The 23,918-nt window shown below is 39.0% G+C and overlaps 1 protein-coding gene across 1 annotated transcript; it reads left to right on the top strand.

Annotated features, from left to right (window-relative positions):
• The first annotated feature begins 990 nt into the window (after positions 1 to 990).
• On the top strand, positions 991 to 21,383 carry LOC105273888 (transcription factor SOX-4). Its single transcript, XM_011316581.1, has 2 exons — positions 991 to 1,836; positions 16,653 to 21,383. The coding sequence occupies exons 1-2, from the start codon at positions 1,732 to 1,734 to the stop codon at positions 17,787 to 17,789; spliced, it is 1,242 nt and encodes a 413-aa protein (XP_011314883.1). The 5' UTR covers positions 991 to 1,731; the 3' UTR covers positions 17,790 to 21,383.
• The last annotated feature ends 2,535 nt before the right edge of the window (positions 21,384 to 23,918 follow it).

The raw sequence follows: 23,918 nt of genomic DNA, 5'->3' as shown, positions 1-23,918 counted from the left end.
AGTAAAAATAATAGTAGAGACACGTGGAAAAATGCCGAAATATTTTGCTACTATGGGGGCGTTGAGAACGTCAATGTTCGGCCAACGTCTGTACCGGGCCAATACACCCCCGACTTTGCAAATTAAATGTGTGCATCTATTGCGCGTATATTGCACGTCAATGCGCAATATACATTGTTCAACGTCGTCGAGCACATGTTAGTGGAAAATGCAAGCACTGCACTCAAATTTTTATTAAACTTTCATTCTTTTTTTTTTGCTTACAGATGGATGCCTCGCAGTCACCATTTACGGAGCACTTAAGAGAGATGACCCATTTAGTGAATAATTTTATTATTCACTATTAATTTTATTATCGATATTATTAGGTTATTGTGAATAGGTCCGTAAAAGCATCTGTATTTATTTGGAGTAAACTAGACGAAGGGTGCGCTCTGCGCTTCAGTGAAGTATGCTTCAGTAAGTACATATAAACAAGAAATAATTAAAAAATTATTAATATATGTTTCTAAATATTTATTTGCCATCATTACAAACATTATTACCCGACTAATTATTTTGTTACCGTGTGTTGAAATGCTTACAAATTCTACTCTCTGATTGATCATTGAATTTAAAATATATGCATATTATGATTGTGAAAAAATGATTTTCGTAAACTATGAGCTATGAGGAGAAAAATGATGACACTTTTCGTTAGAGGTGATTTTTAAAAGGGCAAGCAGTAATTTAACATTTGACGAACAGTGACAACTACGTGGAATTTTGTAGAATACGATTAGCGACTTGTTTTATTGTGGCTGATAGGTTTGGTCAGTGAGAGAGAGAAAGAGAGGATTTTTTGTGGGATGAAAAGAGAGAAGATAGAGAATAAGTTTTATCGGTGGCTGGGATTGGTGATGCGCGTGGGGCGAGCTGGTGGTGGGGATGAGGTGGCGGCACAGCTGATGCGGCGGCGAGAGCACCAGTCGACTAGTGTATATTCAGTCATTCTGAATACCGCGACTCAGTAGCACATGAGCGCTCGTTCACTGAGCATCATTAGTCACACGCAGACGGGATCTATAAAATGCCACCCCGTCACAATCGAGCGTGAGAGAATTCCAGAAATAAAATCATAAATTTTATCGATATTAAATAAAACGTGCTGTGTGAATTGGTATTTATTCTTCGTACGTTGGTTTAAATTATTGATTATTCTTTATCTCAATCCATCGGAGGAACACTCATCATTCTACTCACCTCCGTCAAAATAATTCGAGACGTGCAAGAAGAGTGTCGAGAGCTCGTCGTTGTTTTGCAATTTGAGGGCGAGCAAGGGAATTGGAGATTCAGTGATATTACAAGGACTCTCAGACATTGTCGAAGTACGAGTGAATAATTTCAAGAGGAGAGTGAAGAGAAATATCTCCGCGGCTAAAGAAAAAAAAACAAGACGAGAGAGTGAACGAGTGGTTATCTCTTAAGGAGCTCTCAAAACACAGGCATTGTTTTATTGAGAGGCAACATTACCCTGGAGCCGCAGGCCGCGCTCCTCAGATTGAGACGAGGTCATTTTCAAAAACATTGACATCTCAGTTGAAACTCCAGCAGTGGTAGAACTCTCGTTAGAAGTTAATGACAAATAGTGTGGATTTCCTGGGGAAATTGATTAATCGTAGTGTGAAAATTTTATGATTTTATTTTTCCTTGTGATTTGATCGACGTGAGTGAAGTGGTCCGGCCCATAAAATGGTGCCCCAGCAGCAGGACAGTCCCACAAATTCCGGGATGCCCCTGTTTGGATCGCTCCTCGTGGATAAAAATTCATCAACACCTTACTCAGACGCAACTCAGGTAATTGTCTTTTTTTCCCATCCCACAATCGTCTTTTCACTTCCCTGTGTTGAGCACCGGGTGTTAGCTCGGGCAAAATGCCGAGTTTTCGTGCGTCCATGAGCCTCACATTTTCTAATGGATCCCCAAAAAACGTGTGCCAAGTTGCCCCCGAAAATCTATTTGATGAATGAACAGTGAGAAAATCCCTGTTTCCGGTGGTAAATAATATTCAAAAATATTCATCGGTGAAAAAAAGTGATGTCCAAGCTCGTAACCCGTAGAGAAAAATTTCTTTTTAAGTTCAGTGATATCTCCTCCAGTGCTAAACAATAATGTCCCCTCGAGCAATCACTGCATGGGTGCATTGAAGTGGAATAAAAAGCCACGTGTAAATGATTTTAAAATAATGTCAGATTACCTTTTCATAAGGGAATGATATTTTTCATTGGCTGTCGCATTATAAACTCGCACATTTCAAATCTCGGTTTCTTGGTAATCGAGAAGGTGAAGCGAATGACAAAAAAAATTGAGGAGTGTGGGAGGTAAAAGGGAGAAAAGAAACACTGTGCAACATTCGTTGACAGGCAGTTAGCCCTGAAGCCCTCTGGCAAGTTCGATGCTTATCGCCTCCTCTGAATAGCGACGAAACCAGTCACTCTTTCTTCCTGCCTCCCCCTCCTCCCCCCCATTTCTTGGCATCTTATTCTGTTTCTCTCCTGTTTGGCATTGCGCTATCACCGAGCGTTTGTTTTGATTCCGGTGGAAAAAGCATTTCGAGGTCACTTTCGGACGAGTATCGAATTCGGGTTTTCTGGGATTATCGGTGATAAAATCAATCAAGTTGATTTTTAATAGTCTCCTCTGCCAGTTGTTTCTCCCATTCACCACCTATAGACATTGAGCAATCCTTTTTTTCTGGTATTTCACCCAAAATTCCCTCACGTCTATCATTATTCAAATAATTCCTGTTTTTTTTTGTCTCTGGAAATAGTTATAATTATTGTCTGCCCGGTGATTTATTTTTCTGGTTGATTTGCCAGTCGCTAGTGCAAAGAAGATACCGACTTGAGAAACCTCAGGGCCAATTATCCCTTCTGGATTTTAATGGCCGCTTCTAATTCTAGAGTTTTACCAATGGGCCTCAGTTATACCCGTCTCGGGTCACGTATTTTTTTATCGCTCTAGACTAGAGAAACCGAAACCCGAATCGAATTGACTCGTTCCTCCTTTTTTCGAACTCCACCTCCTTCATAGAAATCGATCAAACCGCACATTTCACCAGAATTACCCGAAGGAGTATGATAGTCCGATGAAACATATTGGATATTCTTTCACATTCACTCACTCTCTCATATTCATCACTTCCGTCGAAAAAAACAAATCACTGATGTCCGTGATACAAGTCTCAATGATTAATGAATTATTCACTTCCAAGGTCGAGTAACGAAAGAGAACTAATGTATGTTATCTCCGTGTTATTACAAAAATCTGTTTACTGGGTCGATTTTTTTTCTAGCCCCCTTTTTAAAATTCTTGAAACACCGGATAATTAGTACCCTTGAACGAGTTCAGAGACCTCGGACGTATAATATGTCGTTCGAGCGGGTGTGATAGACCGACAATTATCCGGGGTCGTTGAAACGCTCGAAGCAGGAAAAAGAGTGAAAAAAAAATATTGAATTCAGAACAAAAAATGTGAAAAAGTGTGAATGACGTTTGGCACATGTGAAAAATTCACGTGATGACGTGTGACAGTGAGCAATCCCTCGGCTCAGATAGTCTGTGTTGGGAATGATGAAAAATAAGGGAAAAAATAATAACACTGGACAGAGAAACGTGTAGAATCGTGCAGAAAACAATTCTCGGACGGCCCTGGAAGTTTTGCTCGGACATCGGTATAGTGAGAGATTAGTACGAGTGAAACGTGTATGTGTGATGTCCGCGCTGCCGACGGGTAGAGATCCCTAATTTTCGTTTCAGTTCCAATTTCTTTTTCTCACCGAGCAAAATTAGTGCCCTCTGATATTTTTTTCAATTTTTTATTTCCTTTTTCACCTACGGCCCCGTTCCAATCCCACGACTTTTACTGCACTTTTGCGCTGGAGGATAACGGTGGCTCTGTGAAAATAACACCAAAACAGAAGTTTTTTTGTCGTCATTATTTATTCAATTTATTCCAATTTTTGTTCCGACCGGAATAATTAAGTTCGTAAAGTGTGACGCCTCAATTGTGTGCCATCACATGCTGTACGGGATTCACGAATCATTAACCAAATGTGACATTGGCCTGTTGATTTTTTTTTCTCACAAACAGTTAGACATTATCACTGCACTTCCGATTATTCAACTTCGCATTTTTTTTGTCCTTGTACATTGTCGTTGGGATTTATTTCAGTGTTGAACTAAAATTATTGACGCGGAATTTTCATAAATTCGAGGCATTATGGATCTACGGGTGTGAAAAACAGTGTAAAATCACCGGGTGCACTTTGGAGGTTGCAAAACACACGTGGAAAAATCGTGGGTAATTATTGCAGGCACGAGTGAACCGTAGTGCCGCAATAATCCAACAGCGATAGAAAATACAATGCCGCAACTGCGTACCTCACTGTGCGGCTTGTTGATAAACAAAATCCCAATTGAACATAATTGATTGAGTATCTAATTTTATTGAGTAGCCAATGGACGAAAAAAAATATAAAAACTTGGCATCAATGGCCCCTATTTGTATTCACTGTTTATCATTTTTTTCATATCTCATTTCTTTTTATTTACAATTCAAGCAGATGCATAATGAAGTTTCAAGAGTGATGTAAAAATAAAACAACACTTTATCACGGTTGAATCACCGGCTCTGTCTTATACGTTTTTCGTTCTCGTCTTTTTTTTTACGTTTCAAATATTTTTTTTTTCAAACACTTCTTTTTCATCCCCCCCTCCAACTGTCCTTCGCGTTTTGTCGATATGCACTTGAGAAAGACCAGTGCCCTCGTATATGTACTCGGAAGATATGGCAATGTCACTGAGATAAGATCCCCACGGATAAAATAGAATGCAAGAGCGTGCTGCACACTCGAGGTTACGAGTTTATTTTTATTTTTCTCCAGTTCAATATTTTTCAGTATTTTTTATTCTTCTCCGCGTTTCACTCGATTTTGACTTGCGCTTTGAGACTTTTGTTATCGTGTATATATAATCTTTAGGTTCTGTAATACTGTTGTTTTTTCTTTCTTTTTGTTCGCGGGGACTTCGAGCGTTTGCCGTCGGTAAATAACATTCGTCAGGAGATAAAACAAACACCTAACAAATTCAATTCACTTGAAATGGGGGATTTTTCACCGTCAACTAATTCTCAGCGTATTGTAGAATTAAATGACGCGATAAAATATGCAATTATCATGAATTTAATGCATTTAGAAAGCTGAATATAATTCCGTGAAACATTTCCGGCTGAACACGTGGTTTCCGCACGCGTTTTCAATAGAATCTCGTCATGTTTCTTTTGACTCGGGGATGTGGGGATGGATTTTTTCTCCAATTGGGATGGTAAAATAAAAAAAGACACATGAGCCCGTGAAATAATAATTACTGAGGTTGGTCTTAGTCTTAGACTGTTACGAGTTGAGGGAAAATATGTGGCTGCAGTGAAACGCGTGTGCGCTCAGCCGCCATTTCACTGTCACTTTTGTAATACCGTTGGCCGTTACAAACCGCGTTACAGCATGATTCTTATACACCCAAGTACTAATCCCCCATCGTGTATACGCTTGTACTTTCATAATCACGAAACGGAGATGATCGTTTTTAATCCCCAGCCACAAAGTTTTTTTTTCTCTTTCAACTTTTCATCATACGTTGCATCGTTAAATTACCACTCCACTACGGCTAATGTTTATCCACAATTTTGAGTTTCTTTTATTTGTAGAAAAGTGAATGATAAAATAATGAAAGACAATTCGCTCCTCATGGAGTTTTGTCGAAAGCGTTTCCTTCCGCCCATGCAAAACGATAATTTTCTTTTCATCGCGGAATCCTTCAACGTACAACAACTGTTTATAATATAATTGTGCATAAAACTATGGACTCACGCAATTTCCTCTCTTCTGTATTCATTACTTACGTATTTTTCTCACATAGAATTAATCTCTCCTCAGTTTTTATATTTTTTTCATGAAAAAAAAAATAATAGTTATGGCTGTAGTCACTTTCGTGGCTGAAGAGGCCGGATGCAAATGCTCTGGTATCTCAGGGCTCTCTATAATCATCACTGCGATTTTTATTCCACTCATCGGATTGCATTGCCCCACTTTGAGTTATCGCAATCGGTCAGGATGTCGCTGGTCAGCTGACCAGACCACGGGATCAACGAACCTGTAATTAAGGATGTTTAGTCATTTTCAATTACTCGTCATTTCAATTTCTCGCGCTCGAGAAAAAATTTGAAAAATTGGTGGAGGGTTGGTTTTGTATATTTTGTCGGTTAAAAAAAATGATCATAATTCATGCAACACATTCTTTAATTCTCAGAGGACCCTCAAATCAGGTAGAGCCTTCCTCTTGAATCGATATCGCATAGATGATTCAGCGATATTCTTAAATCCCCCGAAAATTGCCCTTGTGTTTGTTCATTAATATTGACCTTTATACTTTATTTATTCTTGTTTTTACTGTAGAGCTGGTTATTAGGGAGGGCATATAAAAATAAAAGCATTGGAGGCAAGAGCCCTCCGGGTTTTGCCATGGGTTTAACGTAGCTATAGCTATAGCGATAGCGATTATAATCGCTTGGAACGAGGACGAACGTGGTGCACACAATAACCTACCGACCAAGAAAACCTCTGATCTTTTTAATTCTCTCTTCCCATTTTGTACCAATAATTCCAAGACATCCCAAGACAGTCAGCCATTTGGATAGAGCGGCAATCGTTCGAGTGAGATGCATTTTGCTTTCGTGTATGAGGTTAGGCTTTATCCTCTCACCGAATCGATTCCTCGTACCTGTCCACTATCGTTATATACCTTCTGTTCGATGAATTCATTTTCATGGTAATTTTCTGAAATTGGGTTTCATATTTACTTGACAGTTTAATTATTTATGCCGCCAATAATGAAATATTGAGTATTTCGGAATTTTCCTGAAAATGGAAAATTACCAGAATATTCTTTATTTTTAGTGTGAAGTAATTAAAAAAGTCGATCTTCATTCATGCGTAGGATATTATGCTCATTAATTTTAATCAATATAGAATCAAAGAATCAAGTAACTTTCGCGGAAAACTAGCAATTCCCTTTAATTTATTAATTTTTAAAATGCATGATATTCTTCTCGCAAAAATGGGAGAGGGAAAAGGTGAAATTATGAGACGTTTTATGGCGCGGTCGCCTTTAAGAGCGATGCGGTTTTTGATATTTCATAACCTTCTCCTCCTCTTCCTCCGTTCCCTCGTCTTTTCTCCTCTTTCTCCTCCTGGAGGATGCGGATGTGACGTGTGATGCATGTACACGCGATATTCTCTACAGCTCCACGAGCCACTGGCACGCATTGCTTACCATATTTTGCATAGTCTCGATTCGATGACAATAATTTTATTACTGCTGCTTAAGAATTTTTCAACTATTTGATTTTCTAATTTTCCTGCCGCCAGACACGCGAATTACAAATCGAAAGAGTTTGATTTCATTCAAGGGAATGAAATCAATGATTCGAGGGAACTTGACAGTATAGTCAAGTGTGAAATTCGTTTCTCCTTTACACCAATGGAAGATGCAGCTGCTGCTCGATGAAAATTAAAAAAACAAATGCTAACCTGATGACGCTATTATGCAATTATCGAAACGGGGTGCGGGACAAGGGCATCGTAATTCCGATCTATCGTGACGGATTTGCGTTGCTTATTAGACGCCGGCATATGCTAATAGGTGGCTTTTAACAACGGGGCATTATACTTTTAGATAGAACAACACCGGTCGTCGTACCGAGCGAGATCGTGCATCGATGTAGGTTATGAAGGAGAAGGGCGAGCATCTAGGTATACTGTTTACCTTTTTCCCATCTCTATAATCAACAATGAACAAATTGAAATTAGTAAAAGTTCGAGAAAAGCTTACCTCAGTGGCTCAGACTTTGCAGAATCTAGAAGAATTTCCAACTGATCGATAGAATTCTTGTCCAGATCCCTTCTAGAAATCCGGAGATGGTGTAAATCAGAATAATCAATCGAAAATCGATGGATTGAGATTGTTCTCTAATATCGGGTTTTTAATGTAAATTGATCAATTGAAGATATTTCAAGATAGTCCATATGAATAGGGGAAAACTTTCACATCTCGATTGATACCGTTCTAGACTGAACCCGTGTAGACAATTGAAAATACTTCCATTATATATGAATTTGCATTTTCAATTGAGCACTTTGACACGTTAAAGTTGTTTTGGTAGGGCCTTCGTCTAATTTTTTGTCGTCCTTTCCTCAGAAATCAATGGTTGAAAATGATGACCCCCCCGGGCGAGGGGCAAGTGAGAATTGACACACAATATTTCCACATCGTCTTTCACATTAATATTGGCCTTGGCTGAAACCCTCCTGGGTACTTGTTGAAAGCTGTCGGAAAACTTTACTATGATAAATTCAAACTGATATGAAGAGTGAGAAATAGTTGAGAAGAGGAGGTTTTCGTGGCACAGAAGCGGCACTGAAAAGAAAGACTGGGGAGTGGAAAAAAAACGTGAGGGAAAAGAGAAATAATAGTTGGACGTTACTTAGCAGGGGTGTGTTTGCGTGTAGTTAGGCGAGGCTTGAGCGAGTTAAGTTGAGTATCGTTAAGGGGCCATAGATTATCTCGATCGATGCAAAAATGTACGGCACTTAGATCACATCTGATAGGTACTCCATGCGCGTACGCCGTCAGATCGTGGGAAAATCACGACTTTCCTCTCCGTTTTTTTTTTATTCCTCTTCGCATACATCATGTCTCTCTCTTTTGCGGGGACTTCTCGTCCTCGTGTCTCGTCTCGACGGGATTTTTCCAATATATTCTCTGGATTGTGATCGTTGTATAACGTTATAATAGTTCAAGTCGACGAGAATCCCGTTTTATTAACATCACCTAATGCCAAAGGATATAAAAATTCGTGAAAACGGAAAAAATAACGCCCAATAGATCTCGAGATTTTCACTCGTGAAGAATTTTCATAATCTGGCATTCGAGCAAATCACCTTACAGGGATATTTCACGTGGATAATTATTGAATCGTTAATTGCCTGCAGCAGGAACTTGCGAGTGTTTCCATAGCGCGCAGTATCATTTTTCATACGATGGAGATTTTTTTTATTCCCATGTCTCTAGTTTTTTTTTTCTTCTTTTTTGCTTCATTCATTCGAAGATGGAGGAGTGACGTGGGCGTTGGTGCGATGAAAACTTGGTGCGATTTAATGCTCAATAATGCGACGATAAATTAGCATTTTCAAGTCACTGAAGCCCTGAAGATGTTATTAAAGTTGCTAGTTTCCGCGAGGTGGAGGATTTCTCATGCAGGGCTTTACGATTATAATTCTAATACGAATTTAAAACTCCCTGGATTAATGAACGCTAATGAGGTGTGAAAAATGTATCCTGGGGTGGGTGCCAAGTCTCGGGTGTGAGATTGGACAGCAGGTGGTGAAGGGGTTGGACGGGGTGGAGTGGGAGGTTACGGAGAAAAAATAAAGAGGAAAAGAAGGAAGAGGGCAAAGGGTTGGAGATATGGGACAAGTTATCGCTCTGTTTGCCACTAAATACGTACATCGTATATCGTATATTGCATAGTATCACGCTCAGCGCACGTCGCAAATGTGAATTGCACGCACTGCAATATTCAAACTGTTAATAGAGAGAACGTTGGGTTTCTCGAGCTGTGCTGTTCGTGATTGTACATAGTTCTAACTATGTGTTTGTGAGTATATATTCGTGAGTGTGGGCGGTGGCGCGAGAGCGCGCGAAAGACGCGTGCGGTTTATATCACTCTCTCATTTTTATCACTCCTCTCTGTTCACCGGGAGGGGAGGGTCATTTATTTTCCATTCTTTTTCTCAATCTCATCGCATTCTTCTCTATTTTATATCCATCTCTTTATTCTGTTCTTCGTACCCGTGTCTGCGCACGCTTGTTCGGTGTTAATTATTTCTCGTTCGCTTATTAGTTTCGCTGAAATTCCCACTTGTTTTTTGAGTATTCAATTTTAGAGGGAAATTGAATGAATTTTAAACTGATATTAATTACGTTGAGTATCTTTTATTGAGATTGTTATTATTTTTCGATGGTCAAATCATGTTGTGCAAAAATTTAAACTACTTCGGAATAACTCTATTTAGGCCTTTTATGGTTATGAGTTTAGAGGACGGTAATTGCCCCTTCAATGTTGCTCAAAACCGGCAAAATAATGGTGCACTTCGCAGCGTTAAAAAACAAAATAGCCGAATTATTTTAGCAAATAACATATTTCTTCACCTATTTTTACTAATACCTTTGACCCACTTGGAGGCAAATATTATAGTCAATACCCATTTGAAGAGCCAGGAAATTTGTATTGCACCAAGCCACTCGTGTGGTTAATGGTAATCATGGAATCGGCCATATGTTGGGAGAAGTTGCTGTAGATTTCTTCTCTCGAGGGCATCACAATACATACACCATAACTCCTCCCAAGTATATATCCGGCGGGCCAAGATTTTGACAAATGGAGGAAGGGAAAAAAATAATAAAGAGATAAAAGAAGAGTGATGAAAATAAAGGGCGGGGAAGAGGGAAAATTAAAGAAAAAAGAAAATAAAGATTCAAGGAGAGGGACAGAGAAGTAAAAAAATACCTTGGTGTTTTTACCTCGGTCACGCTCGGTTCGGCGCACGGGTATATATTGGGTATACGATCTTCCATGGGGTATTGCGAGTTGCGGGTATAACATGAAACTACGGATGAAAGTCATTCGCTAGTCGGTCAAGGAAAATGCTGAAGAGGGAGAGAGAGAGAAAGAAAGAGAATGGTAACCGAACCGCCCACCCCTTACTGTTAGGTTAGAAGTTAACGATAAGAGAGAAACGAAGAAAATCGATCCTCTCACAAGAGGATCCCCAGAGAGTACATCTCACGAAGTTGGAGGCTTTTTTGCTGCCTCGATGCACGACCTCCATCCTCCCATTTTTTGCTCCCTTAAGCCCTCAATTTCTCCGGTGCTGGTTTCTATCCCTATGGGGTATCGATGTGGTGGTTAATAATCGTTGGTACATCATCACAACATGAATTCTCCCTCAATCATTTTCGACTTTTTTTTTTTTTTTAGTCATTTTTCATTATTTTTGCTACAGATGGGAGAATGGTGGAGGTGAGAAAAATTGTAATCTCTGTGGAAAAAGACAGTCGACGATGGTAATCGTGTATTCAGCATTTGCCGGTTATATTTTAGAGATTCAGGCGAGTTTGCTGAGGTGCACATGGAAAAAAAATGAACGATTAGGGATTCAAGGCCTCGAAAGAGAGAGAACGGGCGATTAGCTGGTAATACACAGTACCACTGTTGCTCTGTGATCCGCGTTTGATTTCAATAAGTCGAATCGTGACACCATTCACACACTAAACAGTAACGCGTATGACTGTTCCGAGAAAATAACGTTTTCAGTTATTTATTTTTCCTCCACCCCTCCATCACTGCATTTTCACCATAAACTTATGTTTGCAATTAGCGTCGACTTGATTGACCTGGGAATTTTCGAGCAATGTGGCAGTGATGAACGGTGAAGTCACGTTGACATTAGATTGAAAGACACTTGATGAGTGGGAGAACGAGAAATACCAGAATTCACCCATTAAACTCTAAAGCGATTGATGACTCGGGGTTTGTAATCTTATACATAATATAATGCACCGTTGATCTTGCGCGTGAATATGGTAATTTGCGTGCGGTACGAAGGCGAGTTTTATGTGTTTACATCGTCGTGAAAAGAATAATAGGATTGCCTCTTTTCTCACATGCACGCGCACAATTATTGAAAGCAGGCGAAACACTGGAATACAATCGGGATATTTTTCCTTACCCTCCTCTTTTTTTCATACCATTGTCTCTGTGTTTGCGTTGATTCAGTGACTCCGACAACTGGCGTGAACTTGGCAGGATATCTCTACAAATCATTCATTCAAGGTCCGAGTGTAACGAGATTCGTTAATTTATCGGTAGAACTGTCGATTAATTTCGACGCTCTGTCTTCCATTGGTTTCACGTGGAATTACTATGATAATAGAATTTTTATTTTTTTCAACACTCGTCTGGTAATTGAGATACAAAACTCAGAGGGAGAACAAAAGAAGCGACCAATGACGAATCGATCAGCTCGTGTGACTCCAAGGTCTTCCACCAGAATTCGATCTCCGGGTGATAAATGATTCCATAATTTTTCTTTACACCACGGCGGAGAGCAATTCATGCTGCTATTCGCACTGATTAGTCCCCAAGTTGATCGCAACTCCGAGATAACAGGTTTGACTAATTTCGAATTATCGCTTTTATGGCTGTCGGTATTTTTCGTATTTCCCCCGCTTCTCTTTTGGCGATAAAAAAAAAATTAACCAACCGAGGCTCAAGGTTATTGTTGTCGATAGTAGAAGGGGAGTGGAGCGAGGAATTTGAAAAATAAGAGTATAAAAAAAACAAAATCGTTGAATTATTTAGATCCTTTTCCTCCTCATTTTTCTCACCTCGCCCATGCTTCTGTCTTCATAAAACAATTTCAGACAAACCGATAAATCACTCCATTATACCCCACAACCAAGCAGTTATACGACTTCCGTTTAAGACTCTGTCGCCTCTGTAATTTTCCCTGGTAATCGCGATAGGCTCGCTTTACCATTTCCGGTGTAACCTACCGCAACAATAGTCACGGGAGCGCATTTGTCCATTTACCTTTTTCCGTCCCTTCATTTCTATTTGCACTTGGCTCGTGTATCTCACCTACATGTACATCGACTTTGACTTCTCCCAGTGAAGTGCAAAAACAATGTGAGACATTTCAAGTACAACGGGTCAAAGAAAAATGCTTGGAATAAAAATCAAATTGCTGAGCTTTCTCACGTTTTGCCATTGCGAAATGACAATTCCGTGTTTTCAGGGACGTGTGTTAAACCTACTAGGAAGCGACAGAGTAGAGCACCAAGAGCACTTTGACATTCGTTTGCGTGTGCAAACGTCATGATCCTTGAGTTCGGGCCCAATGGGTTAACTCGCTCTATACTTCATTGACACCTTCCGGCTTGCCTTCTGCAACTCCGTTTCACCAACTTTCGCAAATATATCCGATAAATACTTAAGAAAAAAAAAACCGAGCCATTGCACTGATGATGAATAATCCACTGGGATTATTCTCATTGAGCATTCCATTGAGAGAGACTGGAAAGAACTGGTCGACGGATTTGGCGAGTTGAGTAGTCCACCCGATTTGGGTGTGCAATTTTTCATGCCGTTGATATTGTACCAAAAGCGGGACATGGGTAATGAAAGAAAAAAATAACACTGGGAAATGTGATGGAAAAAAAAGGAGAAACAAGTGTGATTATATATTATTCACCATTAGCCCGCAGCTGACGGAAGTGAGGAGACTAAGGTCGCATAGAGAGACAGGCCTGCATCTCAAACACGATATCATGGCCTTCGGGGGTCCAGTATTAAACGCCGCGAGACTTTAATGTGTCTTGACCGAGACAACGGTCTAAAGGATCAATTGTGCGTACGTGAATGCGTGCGGTTCTGCATAACTCAACTGGGTTTTAGCCTTCGTTTTATTCTTTTTCCGCCTTCCGTAACGGGAATTAAGGAATTCCAATCCCAAAATAATGAATCCTCATATCTTTGTGACGTATCCTTCTTCCGAGTTGCACATAAATTCAATCCTATTCACCATTGAATGTTATAAAAATATTCATTTTATTTCGATTGGTATTATTGTATTAATTTTATCCCGTTGTGGAAAAAAAATATGATGTCACGTGACACCCATAAAGTTGTCATATTTCGTAAAGAAAATACACGTGAAGAAACGGTAAACCTCGTCAAATTTGGTGGCATTTTTCTCATAAAATTAATGGATCATTTCGCAGCATGTCTTACAGTAAATCTCAATTATCGAACTTGAATGACAACGGGAATAACTGAAAACGAGAACAGTACGAACGTCAGTAGCATCACGCAACGTGTGCACCTGAAATATTTAAAGCCCACGTTCAGTAGGTAGTTTTAATGGATAGCAAAAGTTCTTCCTAGTTGTTGAAAGACTTGACTATCGTACAAAATTATTACCGGCCGACCTCATCTAGTATGATAATCTCATGGTATCGACATTGTGAAAAAAAAGAATAATAATACGAAGAAAAAGGCCCAGAAACGTAGAGTTTGAGAGAAGTTGTCATTATAAGTTGCGAAACAATTGATGTTCTTAGGTCATAAAAAAATCAGGGACCATGTGTAATAAAGAGTAGCGTGAACTGGGACAACGTGTTGGTATGTGGATTTAGAATGTTGCTGCCTTCCCCATTTTAAATAAAAAAATACCCAAGAATAGTTGGTGGGGTACGTCAGAATGCATTGGGGTGAAGAGAAGGGGAAAAAAAACAAAGACAGGTTGAACCATGGGAGGGAGTGATTATTAATGTGTGAGACCTTGCTGGCGCGTCGGATTCTGATCAATTATAAATCACTGCGCATTGTCGTCTAATGCACATATTGACTTATGCCGAGTGAACCAGGTGGGTCCATCAGTATGAAAGATTCATCGGACTTAACTCGCCTTGGCACACTTATCTTCACCCGTTTCCTTCATCTTTTATTTCCTCGCTCATTTCACAAGCCCCAATCAGCACTCTGGCTCTTGGATCATGTCCTGTTTTTTTGAAATCGTAAAGTTAAACGCACTATGATCACGAGTGCTGGGCATTTATCTCCACCTATCTTTCTATTTATCCGTTGAATTGAAGCGTGACTCAGCGGTAGACTGCGCGATGGCATTATTGTGCGTACCAGGGGTGCGGAATCGAATGAAGACCTAGAGTTTCGCACCTCCGACACTTTGTTGGTGTAGTTCCCCTATTGGTGAGGGATAGAAAAGCGTTTATAAAGGGAGGAAGAGGGGGAAAAAATGATTTAACGTGGCAATGCCCCTTTACGAGCAAGGATTGACAGAGGGCCGATGCGTATCAGAGAGTAGCGCACGAGAAAAGTTGACGCAGGTGCCAACCCGGAGTTTCATGGGTGTGAAAACCTCGACTTCAGACGTACTGCTCTAGATAACAAAAAAAAAGTAGTAAAAAGTGTCTACTGTATGGCTGCAACCCAAGGCAACTGTTGCACACGGATTATCCGGGGGTGACAATGTAGAAGAGGGAAAACCCGTCTTTTTCTTTGAAACCCGACGGGTGCAGAATATAAAACGTGATATCAAATTGATTTAGGAAATCCCATCAACTTATTCAGCCCCACCTTTTCATCATTAACGACTTTTGCTTGGCTTTCATGAGTATCGGAGGCAGGGCTTGACAATAGATGAAATATCTAGTGAGTCATGTTTGAGTGGTTTGTGTGGACGACAAAAAAGGTTGGAAGTCAATGGGCCCATTTTTTTCAATTCTCCGATTTTTTTTTATCATTGGGAAATTGAATGAAGCAATTCTCTGAACGACCTTGGCCCCAACGTTCGTACCCATTCATGGTGAGGCAAAACGGGGGTTCGAAGGGCGGATGAGATGAAGAACGAGTTGCATCGTAATGCAGTGATGGATCGAAAGTCCTCAAGAGTTAATGGGACAAAAGCGTCACTCTGTATCTTCTCGCCCACTTGTGTAATCGGTGCGCGTTTCCCCATTACTGTGGTTTGCACCGTTGTGCATCTTCCGCCACTTTATAGTTTCTCGTTCTATCCGATGCTCCCTCCCGGGTTGTCCTGGTAGTACGAATGAACGACTCGAAGAATGGTCAAAAGAAGAGGCATTATATTTACACCGGTGGTTGCGTGACGAGTTTTCCACGAGGTGACAAAAGTTGCCGTGAGAACGCTGCCCGGTTCCTTCTGTAATACCGAGAATTAGTGGAGAAAGAAAGCCCCAAGACAATGACCTTTTATTGTTGCAATTTGTATTACTTCCGGGATATAACGCAAGGAGTTTTTTTTTCTTTTGAAGGGGGCAATGGAAAAAACTGACATACCCTTGTGTCGAATTTACGGCGATGGCACACGAGATAGTGCAGAATGGTATACCGTCTTCGTTTACTGAAAGACGAGTACATCAAAAGCACTCTTCACACTAAACTAGTCAGTGAAGTCGCGACGGACAGTCGCCAGTTGCATACAGTCAGATCAAGTTGATCAGCTGACTGGCGCCGCGACGCTGGCGCCATCCTCACTCGTCTCCTTCATCCACTATTCGGGTATCCGTGGATGCTTTTTTCTCCGTTTTTCCTCTATTTGCTTCTTAGAAATCTTACGTCGCGGGTCGTTGATCCTCCAGCAGGTGTTTGGTGGTGGGAGCGATGAAAGAGAACATACCAGCGGGAGGTGGTAAGCCCGGTAATTAATCTGGACGAGGGTGAAGCTGCGGGATTGATTGAACTTTATAAAAGTCAAATCAACCAGGTGATCCCTTGGCCCACATTCTCATCCGGAAATAACACGACCATACTGGTTTGACCGTGCTCGCAACTAACGAGCCACTCAGATTGATTGGCAATTAGTTGAATATTTATTCATAGATCTAATGATTAATCCAATCAACTTTTGAGCATTGAGAAACTAATGGAGATTATTTTTTTTTGTTTGTTGCAGACTAAGAAGAACAATCCAAATCACATAAAAAGACCGATGAATGCGTTCATGGTGTGGTCTCAGCTTGAGCGCAGAAAGATCTGCGAAGTTCAACCAGACATGCACAATGCTGAAATAAGTAAACGTCTTGGACGGCGCTGGAAGACCCTGAATGAGATTGAGAGGAGGCCATTTATCGAGGAAGCTGAGAGACTGAGGAGATTGCACATGATAGAGTACCCGGACTACAAGTATCGTCCAAGGAAAAAGACAACAAAGCCAGCAACAACGCCAAAAATAAAAGACGTGAAGAAATCGAAAAAATCATCACCATCGTCAGCCTCAACGAGTCCGACGATAACAATAGCCACACCAACAGTATCCCCAAAATCGAGAAATGACTCGAACAACAACACTCAATCACCCGTTAAAAGGCTTCAGACACATCCAGCAACGAATTCAGTATCAAGGCTCAAGATAAGATTAGCACTGGACAAGAGGCCATCACCAGTTGACTACACACCAGTACCACCAATTGTCACTGCCAAAGTACCAAGTAGCCCATCCTGCGATACACCGGACTCCCCAGAATCGGCGAGCTTTTACGAGGATAACTTTTCAGATTGTGTTGGAACGAGTATCGTGACAACGACGAGTGTACCCGGTGGATCACCGGGCATGATAACTGGACGAAAGATAAAGCAGGAGGCGTCGGACCTCGATTATCACGAATTCACGATGAGTGACAGGCTTTTATCCTCGATGCGTAGCTACTCGGAGATGGATACGTTGACGAGAAACTTCCAATGTCCGTCCAACAATAACTGTCATCTCGATAACTTTATGATTGTCAAGGAGGAACCCATGGATAGCGCCCAGTCAACCAATGCCATCCTACCAAGCTTACATTCTGTCAGTAGCCAAGGGATTAAAATTGAGGAGCACACACCAACAGGATCAGATGGCAGCTTAGCTGATCTTGATTCACTTACTGATCTCTTTCACATACCACCTGGCTTGGACATTGATATGTCGAGTCTTGATACCTTTGAAACGGCAAGCTCGAGCAGTGACTCCCACTTTGAATTCACATCGACACCAGACGTTACTGATATGCTTTCAGACATTGGTCTAAACAATGAGTGGGGCAGCTTTTGAGACGACGACGAGGGTGTGGGTGAGGAGATGCGGTAACGATTCCAGTTGTCCTCGAGTACTCAGTAGTTCGATGATAAATCACGACTAATGAACTTCCGCGGGTTTCACTCGGGATACTTCCGATTTTATGGTGATGAGGAAACAAACAGGGGATATGAGAGAGAGAGAGAGAGAGAGAGAGAGAGTTCCCAGTCCATTCACTGCCCTCCCCGTCGTACTCTCCCATCGAGGTTTCTCTTCCGAATTCTCGACAAGCAGAGAAATTATTGAAAAACAAAAAGAAAAAATATTAAGTGGATAAATAAATCTAGTGATTATCTTGAGGTATACAATGTGGACTCGTATTGATTTATCTTCTTCACGCGCGAGAATTTTGTCATCCTTGTACAATAGTTATACCCTATTTACTTCGATTTCAGAGTATAAATAAAACGTTTTTGTATATGTATTGTAGTATACTAGTTTCGTAAGGATATTTGTATGAAGGGAGGAGTGAGGGCTAGGTGGCAGTCAAGTGTTGTGGCAATCGGGGACAAGGGGTGTGTTCAAGTATTTTGTTGACAGCAAAGTAGGAGATGAAGAGGCGATTTGAGTGATAGATGCACCCTCTGTTCTCGGGCCGTGGACTTACCAGCCAAATTTAGTTCCTCTGTTGTGTATATCGGTAGATGCATATTCAGTAATATATAACACTCCTTAGAAAGCAAACCTACGTTTTAAGTACTGAGAGGATGTTGATGCCGTCATGGACGGTGGATTTTTGTGCCGTACAATGTACGTTGTGCGGATTTTTTCAAGTCATACTGATGATTGGAGCCGATTGATGAAACAATTTTTTTGGAATTATTGGCAATTGAGAGAGAGAGAGAGAGAGTTGAATTTTCCTTGGCAAAACAAGTGTGGAATCCTTGGAGTGGTAATGATTCAGTGAGCTAAGTGGATTGAAGAGATAAGTGTTATTAATTTATACGTGAGACGATTCGTTTCTTTTCTTGTTTTTGAAGGTGAATAAACTTATTGTAAATTGAAATAATCATGATTTTGAATTGCGAATTCTTTTTTTTTCAGTATCGTTTTTGTCGATATTTTCTCAGTAGCTCTAACCGGTGGAGATTTCCTTATTCCATTTAATTGCTGAATTCTCATGATTATTGTAGAAATGATAAGTGTTTGATGGATTATGGTTATCATAGGGAAACTATTTGACGAAACTCTGTCGACAATTATTTATTTCAATTATCTTTTTTGTTTTCATCAATCCAACTTTGAATTTTTCTTTATGATGATTGTAGAATTATTTTACTTTATTCTTCCTATTCTGTAATTCAAGAGAGCGTGGAGTGAAGTATCCGGATGACGAAACTATATTATCAAACTTTGATCTCATGTTCTTTACATTTACTTAAATAATTAATGAATTAATGAACACTTTATTCGTTCTCACTTATCACACTAATACCAGCCACCCACTACCATTTCCTTATTATTTAGGCGCAATTATTATCTATTACTTTTTGTTTTTTTTTCTTATTTTTTTTTTATTTCAGCGCGTTATGTTAACTTTTTTTAGTTCTCATTTGCAGTCAAATGTTGCACATCACACGGAAATTAATTTCTCTTATCTGAACTATTAGACTCGTGACAGCACCGACCATTAAACTATTGAGGAAATAAACGAGAGAATAAGAGAGTGGAGGTTTCAGCAAAGTGGAGGCAAATGTTAAGAATAAATTTGGAGGTGAGAGGCATTGGGTAACTCGATTCAGGGATATTCAAGACAGGGAAATGAGAGTTTAGAGATGATTTAATTAAAAAAATGGAGAAATTTATGAAACAAAAATAGTGCCTATCACTCTGGTTTTGAAGAAGGAACATTTGTACAAAATTAAATACAGGGCCAAAAAAAGAATAACAAAGTAATATTAGACGTCTATTTACAAATGGAAATAAGGAGTTAAAAAATCCAAATGGAAAATTAACAGAGAAATACAATCTATGAAACAATCACATTTAATCATCGCGGTTTGGGGGGAAGGCGGGTTCAGATTGTGGTTGAAAATGATTTCGAGTCAGTTAAAGAATGTAACGTAATTATCCCGTTTAATAACAGGAATTAATGTATTGCACATGTAGCGATGTGTGAGTGGATAGTTAAAATTGAAAGAAAACCTCTACAAATACAGGCTGTGAATATTTCTGGAACAATACATGGAGAATAAAAACTGTTGAATCAGATCATAACAGACCATTGCACAGAATGAAACGTCCCGATTATTGATTGCTTAGGCACGGGTAAAGGCTCATCAATACTGCCATTGGTGGAACGAAAATTGACGAACACGAAATAGTCGAGATGGGAAATTTCTTTTGGGCGTAAGACATATCAATTTTATTGCAGGCTGAACCACAAGCGTATCCTCCCCTATTTTATTACGTTAACAATTTTTTTTAATACATTACTTTCAATTTGTTCAATTTGTTGGTTTTATTTTTTAATTTTTTGCTCCACTCGATATTCGAAGGAAGAGCATTGCGCTGGAACTTTAATCTCGGATAAGCCAAATATGGATTAGCAAAATGGCCAGTAGATCGCGAATTGATAATTCATAAATGTTTAATGAGGTAAATTTTGAAGGATGGAAAAAATGGAAAAGAGTAAATCCTCAAGTCGTTGTTTTATGTTACGCTTGTACGTGATTTTAACGAAGCGTTGACGGTGAGGCGCAATTTCTGCTGTTTTTCCTCATAAATTATGAGCACATTTGTGAGATTAAGGTAGGGAGGGAGAAAGATTGGTATTGGAGGTTTGCAACGAATGGCGGTTTTTTCATTAACTAATGATTGTCGTATTTTTAGGAGTTTTGGGTGCCAAAAACATTTGAGAAAAAAAATTGTACAAGCGACTCAAGTCTGCTGAATTAAAGGGTGGAATTTTTTAATGTAAATTGAGTGGTTGATAAATTTTTGCAAATTAAAAATTAGAAGAAACATAAGATATCGAATATCGAAAGAATGTTTGTCATTAAGTATAAAAACATACGTAAGGAAAAATAATGAAAAAAATCTTGAAAAAAGACTAAAAAAAATCATCTTTCTGTGGCTTACTTGTCCTTGTGAAACTACATATTTGCGCGAATTGTGATTAGAAAAACATACTTATTCATAGTCTATATGGTATTCATAATAGAAGATACATGAACAAGAAGAAAATGTAGGAGCAGTGGAGAGAGAAATTCATTGAGATTACGAACAATTAACTATCGTTAGAGCGACTGGATTTATTGAGAGAGTGGGAAAGAATCATTGAATAAACAATTGGATCGGTGTTAAAGAGTACAATAGCAGAAAAATAATAATAACTTATTGATGAGTTGACGATGCTGACTTGGATCGAGGAGTGAAAAAGTTTCGATTCTGACAATTAGAATTAGAAAAAATCGTCACTGATGCTTCCGAATATCAATTTACGGATTGATGAGTACCTTTTCGTTCCTCGCGCCAACTTCACATCATCTATTATTAAAGAGTATCATCTTAAGAAGTGTTCACTAGAGAACGCATTCAGATTTTGACAAATAAACTCGATTGAATTCATTGACGAGTTAAATCTATGCTCAAATACGTTAAGATGTATCTACGTTTCTCCCTTTCTCCCTCACACTTATCTTTTTCCCCACTTGATTGTGAACATCAGCCTGAACACTTCTAACAAATGATACTCAAATCGTGTTACAATTAGGATTTTCAATTTTTAAAAGTCATATGATTGATAAACGGATAGATGTGTAGTAGTTTTTAACAAATTCTTAGTATGTATATATGTCCAATTGAAAGCCGATGGGGGAGGAGCCAAAATAAAATTATTCCTATTTTTTTTCTTTCCGTGCAGCATAAAGAACGTTGGCTCACCCAAACAACGCGATCATTAATGAATGATGAGCAAATTTTACGTTCTCCTCCATTTATTTATTCTAGATAAACTTATTTCTCGTAATTCTGGATGCCATCATAGAATCAAGTGATAGAATCCGCCATAACTGGGAAATCAAATCAAATTCACCATCGTTGAGATATTTTGGATACAATAAATTATAGATGCAGCAGAATGGAAATTTTGCGCTAAGTGGCGGTAGCTCTCTTGCTCGCAGAATGTGCAACGTGGTGTTGTAATTTCAATGAGAAAATTATGTCGTTAACTAGTCCTTGCTATTTCAACGAATCCATCTCCGCATTTCGATATGCGACACTTGAGCGTGAAACACTCATTTCACCGAAATAATTCACCGAAAGCCTCGGTATCTGTCAGCTGATGGCATAATTGCAATATATTCCACTCGATTTCGAAGTGTGGAGTTGCGATTTGATTGCCAAGTGAAAGCAATTATAAAAATGTACAGACTGCTTTCACATGGGAAAAATATAGCTACAATGTGGAAAATCCACCAAAGTGCAATATTATTTCAGCGAGACTGAGGGGTTACTGTCCTAACAGCCAACATTTCTATTTAAAATAATGAAACATACATAAAGAGAAAATAATGAACAGATGATTGGCGTATGTTTATCTATTTTTTTGCAAACAGAGTTACGATATTTAATGGAGAAACGAGTAAAATGAAAGAATATGAAACAATAAACAGAGTCATTTAAAGAAGAAATCATAATGAAAGAGAAAAGTGACTAAAGAAAAACGTCTGACAGAGCGTAGCAATATTTTTACACACTGTAAAATTCGCAATGCCTATAGGACTGTCATTGGGTTCACCTTATCGTTAGCAGAGAAAGAATAATATTGAGGGATTATATTGTTTCGTTCACATTTTCCTTTTGCGCTTTTATGTGATTTTCCTTTAATTATTATTATTTAAAATCAACCTCACAATTATGATTTTCCCAATTCCCCTTCTTCTGTTTCTCCCAACCTCTCTTATCTCTCTCATTTCTTTTCTTTATTATTTCTTCCGTAACAAATCCCTTCGTTATATATTTTTTGTTTTCACGAAAGAAAATGGATGATTCGATTAATCAATTAATTCAGTTTCGTTTTTATTTTTCAATAGAAACCAGTGAACGCGTGCTAAACTGGTATATAAACAGATTTTATCATTTAAAAAATGTAATGAAAGATGGCAAAAACTATTCATTATATACAAAAATCACAAAAAAACAACAAAAAAAATAATGTCTCTAAGTTATCGATTCTAGTTTATTAAGTTACAAACTATAAATAACAAAATGAAAAGAAGTTGTGCTAACGACTAACTTTAATGATGAGAAGGAAAAATCCATTGTACATTTGTATTTAGTCCCCTTGTTTATAATACTTATTATCTTGTTATTAAGTACCCGATTTATATCATTTTTTATCAAAAATTATTAAAAAATCATTTAAAAATAAAACCGACTGTGTTAATTTGTGATGTACTCAAACTCCTACCGAATCCTTCACACCAGTCCAAACTTTTCAACAAAAAATGAGGAAAAAAAAGTTGTTTGGAGTGAAAGCATCTCGAGTTGCATTATCTCTTCATCCCTACCACTAATATGACTACACAATTCGATGGACGCTATTACGCATTTGGATATGCATATCGTTAGGAGGCATCGTCCTCGCATTATCATGGAAAAATGTTGAGAATTAGTATTATCGACCTCGCTGGCCACCTTTATCACCATTATTTGTTTTTTTTTTTCTTTATCATTCTCTCCTCCTCACACTTGGAATAAATCTTCACTTCTTTATCATTATTTTTTTCTTCTCACCGTGGCATTTTAATGCGATCGTGGGCGAAACAAAATATGACAGTACAAGTGGCAATTAACTCGCTGCTGTATATATACCAAATAAACGCATATCGCCACTTGATTCATGAAGATTAGTGACTCCTGACTTCTCGCACGGCCACGCATGAACGATAATGCGCAGTAGCTATTAATAACGAGACTGTTACCAGTACAATATGCAACGAGGGAAAAGTACGCAAGCTTCATGTGTTTTTCGACGGGTCTATCCATCGTCACATATTGCCTTTAACTGTGGGAATGTTGAAAATCGTTAAAACCTTTTTCTCGTTAGGTTTTTTCCTCTTTTTTCTTTCTTTTTCCTCTCAACTCATCTCCCTCCTCTTT

Source organism: Fopius arisanus, unplaced genomic scaffold (genome assembly GCF_000806365.1).
Source record: "Fopius arisanus strain USDA-PBARC FA_bdor unplaced genomic scaffold, ASM80636v1 scaffold00008, whole genome shotgun sequence".
NCBI lineage: Eukaryota > Metazoa > Arthropoda > Insecta > Hymenoptera > Braconidae > Fopius > Fopius arisanus.
This window is presented reverse-complemented; position numbering and strand designations above follow the sequence as displayed.